The 20,041-nt window shown below is 34.2% G+C and overlaps 1 protein-coding gene across 1 annotated transcript in view; it reads right to left on the minus strand.

The window, feature by feature from the left end:
• LOC149778345 (ATP-binding cassette sub-family F member 1-like) overlaps nt 1-20,041 on the minus strand; it is a 61,651-nt gene that overhangs the window by 19,323 nt on the left and 22,287 nt on the right. The window contains exons 8-14 of the mRNA XM_089939167.1: nt 19,119-19,258; nt 15,826-15,974; nt 15,034-15,117; nt 13,586-13,710; nt 8,334-8,446; nt 7,380-7,554; nt 2,531-2,605 (exon numbers count right to left, since the gene is read on the minus strand). Of these exons, the coding sequence (XP_089795293.1) occupies nt 2,531-2,605; nt 7,380-7,554; nt 8,334-8,446; nt 13,586-13,710; nt 15,034-15,117; nt 15,826-15,974; nt 19,119-19,258 (861 nt within the window). The remainder of the gene's footprint in view (nt 1-2,530; nt 2,606-7,379; nt 7,555-8,333; nt 8,447-13,585; nt 13,711-15,033; nt 15,118-15,825; nt 15,975-19,118; nt 19,259-20,041) is intronic.

Consider the following 20,041-nt stretch of genomic DNA (forward strand, 5'->3'; position numbering starts at 1 on the left):
TATTTTGCAAATTTTTAAATTATACATTGTTCTACTGAAATTAACACATTGTGTGTTATAAAATTTATTTTGCATATCACATTCTAATATCCTGCCAAGGAGAATAACTCTAAACTCCAAACCTATGCTATGCAATAGTCACTATCATGGCTAATTTCCCTTGGTTAAATTTATGAAAAGAGAGTGAGAAAATGTATTTTAAAGGTACAAATTTATTTAAATTGCATAAAAATGTGAACTATTTCTAACTGCCCTGAATTTCTCTAACAGTCTCATATCTTTCTCATAATAAAACTAGTTGCCAGCTTGATGATTTATTATTTATCAAGCTTACTCCTTTTGAAAAAAAAAGTCTTTTAAGTGGTAGAAAGTTAAACCAATTAGATAAAACAACACCTCAGTACTATGGATGTATCATGCTCATTACTGAATGTGTCAAATATCTTGATCATGTGTGTGATTTGGATTTTAATGTAGCTTTAACAATTTTTCAGTCACATCGCTACGATGTCAGCAGTGTGGCAGTTTATAGTGATGTCTAGCACTGGAGCATCATGCCGTAGACATGTAGCATGATGTCCCACCACCCAGTCACATTATCCTGGCACCAGGCCGACCAGTCCTAACACTAACTTCTTAATGTTGAGTGCCAAGCGAGAAATATGTTAGTACCATTTCTGTAAGTCTTTGGTATGACTCGACCAGATATTGAACCCACAACCTCCCGCATATGAGGCGGACGCTTTAACCACTAGACCACCTGAGTGGTCATCTTGATCATAAAGTACATATCTCAAGTTTGATCAAAACAGAATCAGAAATATGGACTCCATTGGTAATAACCTCAACCAGTCAGATATAAGATATACCTTATGCAAGATGATGAATAGTTCTTGTTCACATTTGAACTCACAATGTAATGATGTCAAAAACCTACATTTCAAGTTTGTTCGAAAATGGATAAAAAAAAATATGGCCATACGAGTGGTTGCAAGCAAATGTTGATGGACAGAAAATGGACATGCATCCATACCATAAACCCACTATGACCAGACTGACTAACCAGCACCAGTGTAAATGGATACTCTGCAGACTTTATGAAAAGAAAAGTCCCCTGGCCATTGTTTACATTAGTAATGTACTAAAAGTATTAACAAAACTTCTAATGAGAGGTTCTGAATTTAATAAACTATTGTCAGTGAATGTTTGCACAAGTGACACATTTTCATCAGTATTTACTGAATTAAAAAAATGGGGTTCAAAATTATAGATCATAAAGAAAATGAAAGGTATATATTCTGATCTGAGAAGTTACTTTCAGATTTTTAAAAAACTGAAAAGGTTATTATAACATCAGTCTACCAAGACAGACAGGATCTTAAAAAATAACAAGAGTTCCACCATGTGACTGATAGTCTACATCTTAAAATGAATTTGTGAATCTGAGACCATTTCTTCCTTTTAATTGCTGAATGCTAAAACTGTCTCAGATATTCTTGAGCATTAACAAGATTTAAAACTGACCACAACAGTGAGCATATTGGATTTAATTGGCACCATTTTCATTTAGACGCAACTTGATGTGAGTAGAAGTCTTTTAATGACAATGTCAGTATGGCCATCCATTCAGGCGGAATATTGGTAACAAACTTTTTAAGATGGTCATCATGGCAGTCATATGGGATTCATGATTGGCATTGTTTTCAATTAGGACCAACTTGAGATTCAAAGAAGCTTTCTGGTGAAAATTCCATGCTGATATGACTTTCCATTTAAGTGAATTATTGACACAAGATTTTGAAGATGACTGCATGGGTGATCATATCTGATGTAATATTACTATCTGATGTAATATTACTGCAATTTTCATTTAGGGGCAACCAGACATTACATTAAGTCTTTGATGAAAACACCCCATCAATACGACCATACATATCAAACAAAAGTGATTTTAAAAAATCAAGATGGCTGCCATGGCATCCATGCTTAATGTCAGTCTGACACCATTTTCATTTAAGGCAATTAACTATAATAAAATGTCTTTTAGTGAAAACCTTATGCTGACATGACCATTCATTCCTGAGGAATAGCGACAACATTATTGTCAAGATGGCTGTTTTGACAGTCATATTGGAGTCTCAAGCTAATCTCATTCAGAACAAACTAGACCTCAAAATGAACGTGTCAAGTTGCATGGAATTCCTACAAGTAGTTTTGGAGCAGCAGGAATAATAAACAGGCTCTTCTGGTCTATGACAAATAAGACTCACCTCTGGAGCTCACATCTGTTCCAAAGTTAAAATGGGGAACAATAAGACTCACCTCTGGAGCTCATATCTATACCAAAGTTAAAATGGGGAACAATAAGACTCACCTCTGGAGCTCATATCTATACCACAGTTAAAATGGGGAACAATAAGACTCACCTCTGGAGCTCATATCTATACCACAGTTAAAATGGGGAACAATAAGACTCACCTCTGGAGCTAATATCTATGTCAAAGTTAAAATGGGGAACAATAAGACTCACCTCTGGAGCTCATATCTATACCAAAGTTAAGATCTTTGAAAAGTAACTCATGTCCCTCATAGGCAAATGTGACACCTGAAAGGATACATATATAATTACAATAAAAGTTGTAGGAAAATTGAAATTAATTAAGGGACCATTAATTTTTGGTAATAAAACCGCCATACTGTTTTCATTTTGACGTCATCATTATTAGAACTCTCTTCCTTGGTGTAAACTAGGCAGCATACCAAAGAAAAACACACAGACCTACCCATGTAATATAATTGTATACTTTGTCTACCATGTTAATTGAGGTATATAACACCTACATGTTGTGCTAACAGACCCGAGTCTACAGTGTTTACTAACAACAAGAACAGCATTGACACTGATCTACAAGAAAAAAAACAGATCTATGCTGTTCATATGATATGTTATTCAAAATGTATAATTATTTCATTTCATAAAAACCCATGCTCTACTTATAAAAGAACTACAAAAGATTTTGCATTGCTCAATGACACTGTTTCATCATGCTTCAAGCTACTATGGCCAGAGAGTATTTTTATGGTAAAGTCTAGACATGAATAAATATGAATAAGAAGATAAAGTCATCTATACGTCCAGCCCCACACAAAAACTACAAAGAAGTAATATACATCACGCATTTTGTTCCAGAAACAAAATTGTGAATGATGCATATAATGATGATGAAGAGACAAATGGACAAAATATAAATACCGGAAGACTTCTAAATAGCAAAAGGAACTATTGTTGTTGATATAGGGTTTGATAGGCTATATATGGTGGCTAGTATAAGTGAAGGAAGAACCTGGGAAAACCCCCTGGAAAGAACCACCCATCCAGGGGAAGCTTTCTTATGTATCCCACTGGCTAAGCCTGAGCCTCAACCCATGCAGACAGGTGAATAGCAGTGATCCAGAATGGTGAGCGATTTAGACCACTTCGGCTACACCAGAAGAACAAACCAGTCTATCAAGAGTAGAATATTTCATAAATGAACTACCTGTCTAACATGTGTATCATTTTTCATAAAGGCACAAACCAGTCTAATACGTGCATCATATTTCACAGGGGTACCACTAGTCTATCAAATAAATAAATTTTCAAAAGGCTCCACTAGTCTAAAGTACACATCATACAGGTCATGTAGGCATTCAATTCCAACTATTTCAGCAACAGGTGTAAATACTTAGAATTAAGAATTTCATGTACATATACCTTTAAATGGAAATTATTCACTTTATTTGGATCCTCATACATCCATATTTCCTTTGAAGGTCATAATATACATGCCCCGAGAAATGCATATGGCAAAGTCAATGTAAAAGGATGTGGACATTTTTGGAGAAGGTTAACCTAAAAGTGTGATTCACTACAAACTGGACTGACTATAACATGCTGTGATGTCACAATGAAAATGTTGTACTACCCAGTTATTTGTTATGACAGACCCAACATCCTCTTTTCTTGATCCAGTTTACTATCTGGCCACCAATGTTCAAGTCCATAGTGATCAAAAAGTTTCATGTGGAAGTTTGGTTTTATTTTTGATATTTATGGTACAGAGTTTTCAACAATTTGAACTGAATAAAATTTGGTTAAAATAAATTTAGTGTTAAATTTTAGAACAATGATCAGTATTTGATTTAAGATAAGTAAATGTGCCTACACTAATATATTAACATACACTTCAACATTTGTATCATATTTCATAGAGGTAACACCAGTCTAACATGTATAATTTATTACAAACAGGAAACACTAGACTTAGATGAGTATCATGTTTCACAGAGGCGACACTAATTTAATTTCATAATGGCACTAGTAGTCTAACATTTGTATCATACCTGATAGGAGACATGCCTACCCCAGAAAATGTTTTGAGGGATGCCACCACCAAAAATGATGAACAGAAGTATGTTAGCATGAATAAACATACTACATTCTTTCAAGACTTCATTAAATACCAGAAATGCTTATTTATAATAAATAGTTATGTATAAAACTCATTACCCACCTGTTTACAATATATATAAATATACAAAATTCAAGTCCAGGATTACTTAATTCATCCTAAGGGACCTGTAGTAAGCACTTTTTAGGTCCTGCAGCTCACTTTCAGTGTAGATCCTGTCTGTAGCTGACCCTGGTCTAGATTTTGAAATTAAAAGTGCCTCTATAGTCTCTGCACTCAATCTACTCCTGAACTCTTGATTTTTTCTCACTAGGGAGAAAACTCGCTCACAGTGTGCAGATGAATTGTCATTAATGAAAGCATTATTTTTGACAATATTTTGAAGACAACTGTTTCATCTTCCTTCAGCTGGCTGATAGCAACCCAGGTTTCACTGATTCTATTTCTCAGACATGAATGAATATCTGTGGACCAATATAGTGCCATTTCCAATTTCACATCTGCTGCTGTCACTTCCTCAGGTAATAGTACTTAAAATCTTTCAAAGAAATAATCCAAAGATGCCATTTTAGCTTCTAGCTGCAATGCAGGATCCAAAATTTCAGCATGCTTTATAAGTCATCTTTAAGGGGCAACTTGTCTCTAATGTATTTTGCTGATGTTTCAAAAAACTTTCTTGCCCCATCGTAAAAATCTTGCAGCCTCTGTTCTCTCAGGTGGTCCTCATCTTTTCTAGCAATAATATCTGTTGCAGGCTGTCCAATCAAAATATCTTTATCCTCTCTCTCATGAACTTCTCTTACAGACTAATAAAGCATAGCTGAAGGCTTCACAAACTTAAAAAGAATGGTTTTAAGAAGCTTTTCAAGACGTCTTTTTAGCACATGTATTAATGGTGTCGCACTGTAGCTCTATATTCACATCATCAAATGGTTTTTAAGCATCTACCAAGATAAGACATACTAGGCAATTTGTTGGAGAAGAGAAGGTGTGTCTCAGCTTACTTACTCTTTCGATTAAAGATCTGGGTGATGCAGGCTTCTCTTGCTCTTTGAAAAATTCATGAGGCGGGTCCCAGTTGTTTAGAAGTCTTTGTAAGTACCTGTGGATGCTTAGTCATCAAGTTGAAACATGTTTTAGAATTTTATTTGCTTTTGTATCATATAGAATCTGCGTATCTTTGAACACTGATTGACGTTCACTGCATTTGTCCAAATAACAATATACATCAATCAAAAGCTGGTCAACATTAAGTGGCAAATATGCAGCACCCTTTTCTGCCGCTATATGTATCAGGTGAAACACAGCCTGAAAGATATAAATTAGGTTGCTCTTTACTCATAAACCCAAAGACTCCTCTGTTTTTCCCAACCATCACAGGGGCGCTGTCAGACCCAACAGCCAAGCAATTCTTCCAAGGAATGTTATGAACTTGTAATACATTCTGTATAAGATTGAATGTTTCTTCACAAACATGGATTGAGAGAATGTCTGTTACTGGATCAACAGCTCTGATAACAAGAGGAAAGTTCTTGAAGTTTCCTTGATCACTGCTTCAATCTGTAGAAACAGTGAATGGGCAATTCCGCATTCTTTCAGCTAACTTAAACGTAATACTGGCCATTATTCCTTTAACAATAGCAGTTCCATTTGATCTACCACAGTGAAATTGTTGAGCAATATCAGAGTCACTAAGCATAATTTTAAAAGCCTTTGAAAATGTATCAAGTGTGCTTATAGGCAGATTGAGTTCAGTAATAATATCTACTAACATTACTTCAGCTCTCATTACATCAAACTTGGGCATAGAAGATGAGGTCACTCTAGATCCAACAATTTTCTCAGAGCGTTTAACTTCTTTTTCTTGATCGGATTACTTTTTCCTGAAAAGTGTCTGCATATATCGAACATTCCTCCAGACTTTATTGAAAATTCACAATTACAGATGTTGCTGAAAGCATTTGTGTCTGCATTGTTTCCTGGCTTTATGAATTCATATTCCTCAGTGTATTCTTTACAAAAACATTGAGAGCATATTTTAATGTAAGTTTTGAATCACTTTCATCGATATCCAATTGCTTTTTAGAAGACATGAATTTTTTTGTCCAGAATAAAAAACAACACATCGTAAACAGAATGTAAAAGAATCTGTGAATGTAGATTTTTATATCAGAACCACCTCAGAACACACGTATTTGCAATGACTTTCTTAAATGATTGTGCATGCGCAGATTTGATAATTTCCTATTCTGGTTGGTGATAGCATATTTTATGACATGCAGATTTTTTATCCCCACTTTTGTGGATTTTCAACATTAAATGCGTATTTGCAGATGCAAAGGCATGTCTGTGATAGAGACATCTTAAACAGTTTTTGGGTTTTGCAACAGAAACACAGGTGTTGGATGGATAGAATTACAAAATATGGCTACAGAATTATGAACTGCAAAAGACACGCCGAACTGATATTTACCAAGTTTCATAGAGATTTCCTGAACAAAGTTTGAAATCATACTTCAAATAGGAAAGTGTGAATGATGGATGGAGATGACAGATGAAAATGTAAAAAAATTTACAATTTATGAATTGCAAATAGTTTTGAGTTTTGCTCCTGAAACAAACGACAGGCTGAAGGAACTTAATGATATATCCACCACCAACTTGACTGAGCATGGATAATCATGTAATACCAGGCAGAGAAAACCAATTGCTATATCCACCACCAACTTGATTAAGCACGGATAACCTAGCGACACGTTATATGTAAAGGATTTAATGTATATCCTTGCTTATAAGCAAGGACTTAACTTACAAGCAAGTATATACCATATATGATACAAAAGAAATATCTTAACTAAAATATTTATGAATAAAAATGACAAAGGACATTGTCTAGGGCACTCCCTGAGAACACCTTGCTCTACTTACCTGAAAGGCCCAGAACTGGCGGGTTGAGTGGAGCAGGGTTTGGAAATGTGAACCTGACAATATACTCCTTGGGTTTCTGAAGCAGATCCATTTTTTTCTCTTCCTCTTGAAATAGGTTTTGTTTCTGGCGATTCTTCTGCTGCTTTCTTGTTAGGGCATCTTTTGCCTTGGATTCCTATTGAATATAAAAACAAGGTCAGTGCATGCACATCAAGCTCATGATGGAAACACTGCTGTAAAACACGATATCTTGACCACAAGTTTAAATGGCTGAGTGACAGTGATGCAAAATGAATCGTTCAGCTTCATAATGACTCATCCAAAGTATGAAGGAAACCCATCTACAGGTCCAGGATGTGTAATCAAATAAAAAAAAATACTTTAACAAAATCCTTCATGAAATGACATCAATCTCAAGGAACAAACAAATTTTCTGCATAATAAACTGTCTTAGATTCATAATAATTCAATATAAGTAAATGTATAAACAAAATTTATCAATTGGTTTAAGAAATGTAAGCAAACTAAACTTTTTTATTCAAAACCTTAACAGAAACTTTATATGACTGTGCCCTTGAAAACCAAAATCAAATGGGCAGGCAAGCATATCATAGAGTTAATTGTCTTCACTTTAAAATTATTCACTGAGGGTCTGTACTGTTTGCAGTTCAACTGAACTTATAAGTGAGTACATATGGTGTTGTATTTTCTGCTTTAAAATTATTCTGTAAGTTCAGTTCAGTCCATCCACAAATTTATATTTCTTGCAAATTTAGCATTTGTCTGTCCTGTAAGGGCTGTAAATGACATTTTTAATAAACTTAATTGTTCTGGCAATTATTGAAAAATTCATACAGAGATTATTTTAAGAAACAGGAAATTGTTGAAATTTACTAAAACTAAAATTTTACCACTTATGGTATTCGTCAAGAAAGTAATGCCAACAAGACTTACAGCTTGCTTGGTAGATTTCCCAGATTGTTTCATATCTTTTAGAGACTTTTCCTGTTTATCATATGCCTTTGTCTGCTCCTTTTTTTTCTGGACTAACATTTTCTTGAAGGTTGCTGCAATGTAACAAAAGTAACTGTAATGTTAAAAGCTGTCAATGATAGGAATTCTTGGTGCTGATTATTAGTTAGAAACAAATACAAAAATGTTTTATTCATGCTTATGCAGGGAACAGACCAAACTATTTGCTCTGAGGTGGTGTAGACAACAAAGCTTTCAATCAACAGACAACAGAGGCATAGGGTGAGGTCAATAAATATAACACTCAAGTGTCCAAAGCAAAAAGGGGCAAACACTTTTGTCTTTTCCCTTCATAGTCATAAAGTAAAAGTTATATCACCTAATATCATTTCTGAACATGTGTCTTTTGGACACGGTTAGTGTCTATCATCATTGAGTCAGATTATAGCATGATTTGCTAAAATTTCCTTGTCCACTAAAATATATAACTGTCCTGGACAGTGGACAACATTATTTTAGCAGACAAGGAAATCATACAAAACCATGCAATAATATGACTCAACAACTACTGAAGCAAAACAAAGAAAGCTGGAAAAGTTAAAAGGAAGTGTAAAACTTAATCATTCCATGATATGAGTACCCATGATGTTGACATGTTTTAATTTGTTGCATAAACAAAAAAAGATATTTGTGATTGCTGTTTCTTTTAAATAGCCCCACTTTTTGATCCATTTCTGGAATTAATAGTGCTACATAGCAAGTGATTCAGGAGGTACATCACTTTCAAACAAATTTAACTATAACATCTCAATGACACCACTGGTGCTAGCTTGTTTCAACCAACTTGCTTTGGGTTGTATCGCTATGCAACAGGAAGACAAACTGAGGCTTGATAAGAAACAAAATTAAACAAGGATTAAGCACCCAAAATAGCTAGATAATGCTGCAAGTGTTGACTAAGTAACATTAACAATGAATACAATGAATGTCACTTGACACCTTGGAGATAAACAAAAGTACAAACATACCAGTCATGAAGAAAGCTGTACGATCAATTAGTTCTATATCTGCTTCATGTCATTTTTTATACTTTTGATGCTATGTTTATTATGACATATGATCAATGATATCAACTCTTTTTCAGGGCATGAGAACAAAACATATCCACTTGATGTAAACAAAATGCAATAGGGCATTCCCACCCCCCCATATCTGCAAATTGTCTCTGCAGATACAATCTAGGGCAAACTAAGTCAACACTACCACCATTTGTGTTGCTGCCAGAAAAAGTGATACAATTGTCTCACCATTAAAGGAAATAAAAAGGTACTGCCAGCAGCAATGAAAATATAACCTGAATAGTGTTCATTCATGGTAGATGACCTCCAGTTTGTTACAAATGTTTACCACCCAATTCAGTATGCTAGTTGTATGAAGTATGTACTTGATAATAGAGTACAAACTCATTATGCTAGTTTTATGCAGTATGTACTTGATAACAGAGTCAGTGTATCCCCCAGGGCTGTAAAATTGAGGGTAAAAAAAAATCTCTGGTGTCAGAACTGGGGGGCAAATAAAAAATGTGGGGGTCAAAAATGTACTGACAAATTTTCATATGACTCGTACTTTTCAGCTTGAAATAGGATATTGCAACTTTCACAACATACTCTCTCTCTCTCTCTCTCTAAACATACAAATAAACCAACATGCACAATTAACAAACAAATGCACTGTCCATTAAAGAACAATTTTATTAGTTCATTTTTCTTTTAAAGTCGTACTTTTAACGGTCTCCTTATAATCAATATGAAGCAATATTATAGCCCAACACATTACATACAAGCCAACACAAAAAGCCAAATTAATCTTTTTAACCAAATGGCAGTTAATTTACTGCCTTTCATAAAATGTGTATTTCATTGTACTTCATCCTAGAACACATTTGTCCAAATATCAAGGAGGATAATGATTCATCTTCTTTCCAATAAGTTACACTTGAACTTTAAGAGCTTTCTTTTATTGAGCAAAGTTAAAAACCAACAAAATCTGCAATGACCCACTGACTTTGTAATCCATATAACGCATTTCTCTCTGCAACTTTACTGATTTCTTTGTTGTGAAAGAATATCTTGGGTTATAATGTGTTCTCCAGATATCTTGTAGCGAACGAGGGCAGATATTTTAAAATCCTAAAACCCTGTCACGAAAGGATTATTCACTTTTGCAGTCTTTGCAATCACGCGATCAGAAGTCACACCGGTAATCCTAATGGATGTGCCATATTCCAGTCAAGGGAATTATTTTCTCCATTTTTCATTAAAGTTAGATCCACGGTTACTCTTTTGTGTTCTGCTTCTTTCACTTTCTTCGCTGATGATTGTTAGTGCACGACGTTTTAATCTGGAGATCACTTTCTAGTGCAACAGGCATTGAGGTTAAACATCTAGATGACAGCTTGCTGAGCTCAACGGAAATCGCGTAAGAGCTCGCGAAATTAGGAGAAGCTACTCCGTCATAACATTGCCTATGCTAGCCTGGTTTATCGTTTCATATGTTCCCTGCGTTGCACTCTGCTATACGAATAGAGGAGCACAAGGCAGGGAGCAAACAAAGTGGGGAACCAGTCAATGCCTATGCTCGAAGTATATACGATACCATCCATTGTCCAATCCTTTGCATAAAAAAAAAAAAAAAACCGCACAGAAACAAAATGTGTGCATCAATTTTCTCCAGCGTAAAATGTGCGTAAAGGGAAACACTGATAGAGTACAAACTCAGTATGCTAGTTGTATGAAGAATGTACTTGATAACTGAGTACAAACTCAGTATGCTAGTTGTATGAAGTATATGATAATAATAGAATACAAACTCAGTACGTTGGTTGTATGAAGTATACACTTGATAATAATAGAGTACAAATTCAGTATGCTAGTTGTATGAAGTATATACTTGATAATAACAGAGTACAAATTCAGTATGCTAGCTGTATGAAGTATATACTTGATAATAATAGAGTACAAACTCATTATGCTAGTTGTATGAAGTATATACTTGATAACAGAGTACAAACTCATTATGCTAGTTGTATGAAGTATATACTTGACAATAACAGAGTACAAACTCATTATGCTAGTTGTATGCAGTATGCACTTGATAATAGAGTACAAACTCAATATGCTAGTTGTATGAAGTATGCACTTGATAATAGAGTACAAACTCATTATGCTAGTTTTATGCAGTATGTACTTGATAATAGAGTACAAACTCATTATGCTAGTTGTATGCAGTATGCACTTGATAACAGAGTACAAACTCAATATGCTAGTTGTATGCAGTATGTACTTGATAATAAAGTACAAACTCAATATGCTAGTTTTATGCAGTATGTACTTGATAATAGAGTACAAATTCATTATGCTAGTTTTATGCAGTATGTACTTGATAATAGAATTGTATGCAGTATGCACTTGATAATAGACTACAAACTCAATATGCTAGTTTGTATGAAGTATATTTTTGATAACAAATCAAGTCTAAGTACAAACTGAACAGATCCAGATTCACCATCACATAATGCAGATCTGGGTTAATGCAATTTTTTAAATGAGTAATCTTTAGAGTAAAAACAAAATCCTGATCTGCTGGTGTATAATCTGGGACGATTGTTTGTAGTTGCTCCCAACATATAAGGAAGTAAATAAGGCATGAAACAATGATGATTCTACTCAAATAAAATTATTCCCATTTTCTTTTTGATGAATAGAAAGTAAGGATAAAATAATAATCGCAAAATATTAATACAATAATAATTGCAAAATGTTATTAAATATTATAACATGATAAACCATATGAAATTACAGTAAGTAAAATAAAAAATAATAATGTTGTTGGCTGGTTTCTAATAGCACTTTTAGGACTACAATTCCCTACACATCTATGCTAGCCAAAGTTCCAATATGTTAACCTATCTACAGCTGAGCAGATTGATCAGATATTTCAGTGCTTTATTCTAGTAACAACTATTGGATTTCATGAGTTGTCTCCCTTACCATTACAGGTTTATTTGAGGGAAAGGCTAACACAATCGAGCAGTAAAAAATTATTTATTTATGAGTCCATTCCAGATGTGTTCTTCCCATGTCTTGATCATGTAGCAACAGTGTTCAAATATGAACAACTTGATTTTGACTATGTTGTGGCTTACTGCTGCACCCCATGAAATTCACATAACCAAAGCACTGAAATATCTGATTAATGTGCAAGGTGCAGATAGGTTAACATCAGAACCTTCGCTAGCAAAGATGCTGCCTACAACATCATATGGGAATGGTAAAATGTACTTCTTCCAATGCACACACAGAGGTGTCTGACTCTGGTACACCAGGCAGGTACTGAACCCACAACATTGAGAAAGCAAGTCAGCTACCCAAACAACAAAACTCTTGTAGCTACCCACGAATATCAACATAGCTACCCACAAATATCATCATAAAGCTTTGTAAGATTTAATAACTATACAAAAATACAGCTTTTCAGAAGAAGAAAAAAACCCATAAAAATTGAACAATACACATTTTAAATATTGAACAATACACATTTTAAATCACTTGTTAACTTGGAGGAAATGAAAGACCTTGGAGGGACAGCCATGTACCCTTACACACCAGCAATAGACACTGAAACTTTGGACATGAGTGGTATGACCTATTAGTAGCTCCACTATTTGTTTTAAGCCCCACCTACCCTCTTTTACATAAAAAAATCTTTCCTAATTGACAAAAAACTATAACATTTTAGTTTTATTAGTTAGGATAACAAATCCTAAATTACATAATTTGATTCAAATCAAACAAAAACAGTTATCAAAGTTACCATATATTCTATATATTTTAGTGTAATCTTTGGGATCTGCCACAAGGTAACCAGAGTAATACCAAGCAATCATTCACATTCTTTGAACTATTAACTGTAACTACTATCCAAACCTAGACCAACTTAAAGATGTAACGCCCTCACTTAATACCTTAGTAGTTGTATGTTCCATGCTTGGTTCTTACAAATACAAGGATATATGGTCACTCATCCAAAGTTTAAAGTTTTTCCAGGTTCTTCTCTTTCTCAAGAACATATAAGGTTAACATTGGAGCATACAAGATATGTTTGTTATACAATATAATATTGTTTAAGTTTAAAAATCGGTAGTGTTTGTTAACAAAATGCTTTATAAAACATACTATAATTTCCTCTATAGTAGAAGAGTTGTTGCTGATCTAGATGAATTATGTCCGTACAAACATTGTCGAGAAAACTCTGGTCATGTGACACTACGAGCAAAGTCTTCTTCCACATCTGGAGGTAACTGAACAAAAAAGTAAAGCAAATGAATACAGTGAACTATTTATAAGCTGCCTGACTAACATTAACAAAACAAAATAAATTCTGATCATCTCATACCAAATGAAGCTGACTAAATTGAAATCAATTTTGGCAATGGGTTTGAGAAGTTCTGGATCTGACAGGTTAAGGATTATAAAAATGTTATCTTTAAACTCAAATCATCATAATCATCCTTTTTCACAAATTCTAATAAAGTACCAAATGGTCTGGAACTGGTCAGTACTTGTAACTTTACATTGCCCTGATGTTAACAAGTACTGACCAGTTCCAGAACCATTTGGTCAGTACTTGAAAATGCCCTCACACTGCTTACAAATTGAAATTAGCAAATATACATAAACAAAATACAGTAATCTGCATACCTTGTTTCCTCCTTGAAACAATAACCAAATGCAGTCCTCAAACCTTGGTAAATGACAAAATAATTTAGCATGTTTCCATTATCAAACAACAAAATATTTATGTAATCCTCAACAGAATTGATATCTGCCATCATATATCACTTTAATGCTACCACATATTTCATAAAAGTTTCATGAGTTTTGCATCTGAGCAGGAAAAAAAAAGAACTAAAAAGGTTCTTGTGTAATTTACATTCTTCCCAAAGACAAGACACATACTTTCAAATGTTTAGAAATTTAATTTAGCCAACAATGTTCATAATACCATTTAAATGCAGAGGACACCACTTATATGCTTACTCATAAGTTTGGTCCAATGGCAAACAGACACAGACCCTGATCTACAGGAATATAAATTGCATGCAGGTCAAAGTCTATGATGTTTATTCTACTTTTTACTCCTAATAAACTGCATAGTTCCAGACCCTCTGCTGCATTATATAAGTTTGAAGTTGGATTTGACAAGTGAGCATATGTGTTTGATTTGGATTTTTGATGTAGCTTTTAAACAATTTCTGTCATATCACTACTGTGTCCGCAGTGTGGCAGTTTATAGTGATGTCTAGCACTGGAGCATCATGTCCCACCCAGTCACATTATTTTGACAAAAGGCCAATCAGTCTTAATGCAAACTTCTTAATGGTGAGTGCCAAGCAAGGCAGCTGCTAGTACCATTTTAATAAGTCTCTGGCATGACTTGGTTGGGGTTCGATCAAAAAACCTCCCCCATCTGAGGCAGATGCTCTAATCACTTAGGCCATTGGAGAGCTTCAAGTGAGTATAAACAGTACTGTAAACAATATTTTCTATAAGAATATTTATGTTGGCATATTAAGGATTATGTTGTGATAAAGCTAGGACTGTAAAAAAAATGAAATACATACTTGTCAAGCCAAATGACTGCATTAAGATCTAAGTGGTTTGTAGGCTCATCCAGTAGTAACAATGTTGGCTCCAGAAACAAAGCTCTGCAAAAAAAAACTACAGTAAAAACTTTGATATCTCATGCATCAATATTCTACATCACTTGACTTATTCACTGAGTACCAATGTAATTGAGTCACAGGTATGCAACCATAGTAAACTTGAATAAAAAATCTGGGCTTGACTTCTTCAACTTTTTAAAGTTGTATGGAATAAGCATCCTATTAGTATGTACACGAATAGAATTTACTTGAATCTACAGTAAGTCACAAAGTTTTGTTAAGTATTTTGTAAATTTTCCAATGAAACTAATCTTGCAAAAGATGATATACATGTAGCGGGTAATGTATTTGTGAAACTTCTGTGTCACTGAAATGTAAGTTCATGAAAATGTACTGAGGGATGTTCTGTTTAAACATACATGGTACCCAGGGAAGGCAGATTTTTTAAAACATGCTTGGGTACTGTGATTTCGCGGAATTCATATTAAAATAATAAGAAAATTCTAAATTTTATCTATGGTTGAGTACCCCACATTAAAAGTGTCTACCCTGGGTCCCATGTATGTTTTACTGCCCTGATATAAAAATAATGATTGAATGTAAAACTGTAAAACAATTTTTTTTTGATAACGTGTTCTAAAATATAGTCCCTAGATATGAGTGCTAAAGTCATGAAATATCGAGCTTATTTATTACAACGTATCTGTTATTATTTAAGAGCTATTACTGTACATTATTATCATTCCTGACCTAGCCAATGAAACTCTCATTCTCCAGCCACCAGACAAGTCTCTTGTTTTTCTCTCCATCATCTCTGCTGTGAAACCCAGACCAGCCAGAATACGCCTGGCCCGTGGTTCTGCAGAATCTGCACCAATGGCTCGCAGCTCTTCATATATCTGGCAACAAGAGACAGAGGCATTTCAAGAATTTTAACATTGTTTTAAAAACATATTAATGGATTTGTGCAGTAAGCTCTACGAACTTCATTCAAATACTCTATGACTCAGCATGATGTTTCAGAAATGTTTGAGAAAGAAGAAGCCAAGAGGCCAATGGTGTGATCATAATCAGTCAATCTCATAAAATGATATAATGGAAGTTTCACTTTCTGTTTGACTTTTGTCTGGGCTTTTATGGGTTTAATTGCTTTGTTCATATGGATCATTATCTATTTGATCATATTGATTAATATGCAGTCTGATATTCTATTGGCCATAAAGAATTTCCAGCAATTCAAGATAAGACCATTATTATATGCTAATTTTTTTCTCTGTTAACTTTACATTGTCAGTATCATTCAGTATTTTACGATATTGCACACCTTCATATTGCATTAATGTGCATTTAGGAACTACTTTCTATGGTAAACAAACAATGGACACAGATGCCAGCACTTGTAAACAAATCATGTACATTTGCATAGTAAAACTGGATCCGAGATGATATAAAAAAAACCCGGACTATATCAAGAAAAATCTGATTCAAGTCAGAAGAAAAGCGGAATTCTACTTTAAAACGGAGAAAAATCATGTCTGCATTTAGAAGAAGTAACAATAACATTTTCAACATGGTTGCCACGGTGGCAAGACTGGATGTCAGATCAGCGCCATTTTCATTTAGTACCAACTTGTCATACAAAATCGTTTGGTGAATACCCTTGATACTGTGACTGTCATGTTGGATATCATATCAATGCTGTGTTTTACTTAAGACACACTAGACACCATAAGAAGTCTTCTGGTGAAAAATCCTATGCCAATATGACTTTCCATTCAGAAGTGGCGGTAAGATTTCAAGATGGTTGCTGTGATGATCAAACTGGATTTCAGATTGGCAACATTTTCATTTAGGATCAGCTAAACATCATAAGAAGTCTTTAACTGAAAACACTATGCTAATACTAATATCCATTCAAGAAGAGTAGCAATAACAACTTTTTCAAGATATGGTGTCCATAAGGCAAAAAAATAAATGTTTCCAATTGGCCAACTATCTGTTTCTCAATGCTGACCCAAGCTCCCCCCTCCCTCAAATGGATAGAAAACAAGGGCATTAAATATATGTTTAAAAATAATAAATGACCTACCCACCCTAATTTTAAAACCAGTGCAATTGGAAACTAATTTCTTTTTTTGCCTAAAGTATGTAATGGTGGCACCATTTTCATTTAGTACCAACATCATAAAAAAATTGTGTGGCACAAACCCCATGCTGATACGACTTTCCATTTAGAAGGAGTAGCAATAACAAGATTTTTAAGATGACAAGGTAGCCATATTTGATCTCAGATTGGTACTATGTTCATTTAGAACCAGCTAGACATCATAAAAAAGCTGTTTAGTGAAAATTCAAGATTGATAGGAACATCCATTCAAATGGAGTAGAGAAAACAAGATTTTCAACATGGCTACTGTGGCAGCCATACTGATGTCCAAACAGACTTGTTTTCTTTTTATTTTAAGAACTAACTAGACATCATCAAATCTTCTGGTGAAAATTCCATGTTGACATGCCTTTTTGTTCTGGAGAAGCGATAAAAATGTTCCATGATAGCTGGATGTTTGAGCAGAACCATTTTCATTTAGGACTAACTAGACCATGGGATGAATGTGTATAAAATTTCATGGATATCCTGCAGGTAGTATAGACGAAGTAGTGATAACAAATTTGTGCTAATCGACAGAGAGACAGACAATGGATGACTGACTGTCCCATAAGCTTGTCTAATCCATGACCAGTTGATCTAAAGATTAGCTATCCCTCGTTTCATAACCAACTCTTATCAAAACTTGGCTTCCTTCACAAATGCAAAATGGTGCTACCTCAAGATCACACGACTACTGGAAGAACATGACTTTCAAAACTAGTTGAGATTACAAAACTTTTACTTTAGTCAACAATGTTCATAAAAAGGGTTAAAGTCAAATGTACCTCAATACTTGAATTTGTATCCTATTTTCATCTAGGCTGTTACAGTTTAGTAGCATGTTCTCAGCCAAGAAATATTATGGAATAAATTTATTTCCAGACAATTCCTAGTTTCACCATAAGAATTTTGGAAAAGAGATTGGCGGAATATAGTGACTTGTAAAAGATCACTTCATGGAATTTTTTCATATTCATAAAAAAATACAATCCTTGACTAAAGTGGTTGGCACATTAAATCTCTTTTTTCTCTCCTTGGGAATCGGCATCTATTTTATGTAAATTCCACAATGACATGTCCTGGTTGAGCATAGATTAAACCCAATCAAATGGAGTCATAGATTCATTAAAATACTGTGTCCCAAACATCAGCCCTGATAAGATGTAACAAATACACACACACACACACACACACACACACACCTTTTACTCAAATTTAACACAGACTCTTTATCATGGCCTTAAAATGTGAATGATACCTACATGTACATCCAACTATGCTTATATTGGTGACATAATCCACCCCAATTTACGTTCAATGCATATGCAGCTACTACAATGCATCATTAAACCTGGGCCAAGAAAGGTGTCAGGCAAGTATATTACCAGTGTACTACACAGGTCCTCTATGAGGACAAGGACAGGAAAATGGTCAGATTGTAAATCTGTTTTCAAATAGCAAACATAAACATTCAAGTAAAACACCATGCAATAGGCATTGTAGAACTTTATAATATATATATATATATATAGTTATATGCAGTGTGCATTGTAAAAACATTTTGTTGCATACACTGAATATCTGGATTTAATCTGGATGCAATCTTATATTTTGTTATATCGTCATAAAATAGATTTTACTGCACAATTTAAAATTCTACTTGTCTCTGGACAAGAATGTCAAAACTTTATTTCCCCTCCTGAAAAACCTAAATGAAAAACTTGACCAGACAAACTGATGGATAGATAAGGGTAAGACTATAATCCACATTCATTGAGGGGCATATAAAGACTTGTCCTCCTACTATGTATAAAGACTTGTCCTCCTCCTATGTATAAAGACTTGTCCTCCTACTATGTAACTAAAAAAATAGTATGGAGAATGCCACAGTTACCTCATTAAGACGGTCAGTGTTATGGGTATTCCCTTTGTTCGCCTCTTCCATCAACTTCTTTTCTTCCTCTATCAGGTGTAATCGTTTTTTGTCAGATTTTAAAACAGCATCAAATGCCCTGGTGTCATCAGCCACAACCTCTAGATGAAAATGAAAATGAAATATTTATTGTATAATTGCACGTAATTTGAAAAATTTGTTTTCCACATCACAGAACAACCAGAGAATGAAAGGTTAGTCAAAAAAATCAGAAAATAATACCTACTCAATGATACAAATGACTGGGAAAATGTTTTTTTTTGTTTATTTGCAGCCAAAAAATATAGGGACTGATTACTAAACATAGGAAATAATTTCTAAGGAAGAAAGGGAAATTATACTTCTTCTATAACTGTAACAAAAATATTTTCTAATCACGCCAGAGATCAACCACATGGGGAATATCTTTGAAGGTGGAAAAGCACACACTGTTACAGTGGGAATTAATTTTTTTTACAAGATTCTACTCCTATTAACAAGGTCAAGATATTCTACATCTTGACAAATAATTGAACAATGTCCTCATTCTTTGCAAATATATCAGTATTTAAGAAAGACATGATTTTATATTACTCCAAGTGAAGAACTGATTAACAAAACCAATAGATATTATTCATCAATGTTTGTAACATAATCCAAGTACCGGGCCTCAAAATAAGAACCAAATAAGTAGCATATTTTGCTTCCTGGTTTAGATCTAAATTCTTTTTTAAATTCAATGGAGTGTAACATGACCAGCATAAAGTACCCAAAATACAATACCTTACAAAAAGTGTCATCAGAACATTAACCATGCATTGTACAATGCATCAGATGGATCAGTGACCCAGAACAACAGTAATTCAGGGTGCTTTTGATTACATAGCTCTATCTGAGCATGTGTT

This window comes from Sinohyriopsis cumingii, chromosome 17 (genome assembly GCF_028554795.1).
Source record: "Sinohyriopsis cumingii isolate HCF-2022 chromosome 17, ASM2855479v2, whole genome shotgun sequence".
NCBI classification, from domain to species: Eukaryota; Metazoa; Mollusca; class Bivalvia; order Unionida; family Unionidae; genus Sinohyriopsis; species Sinohyriopsis cumingii.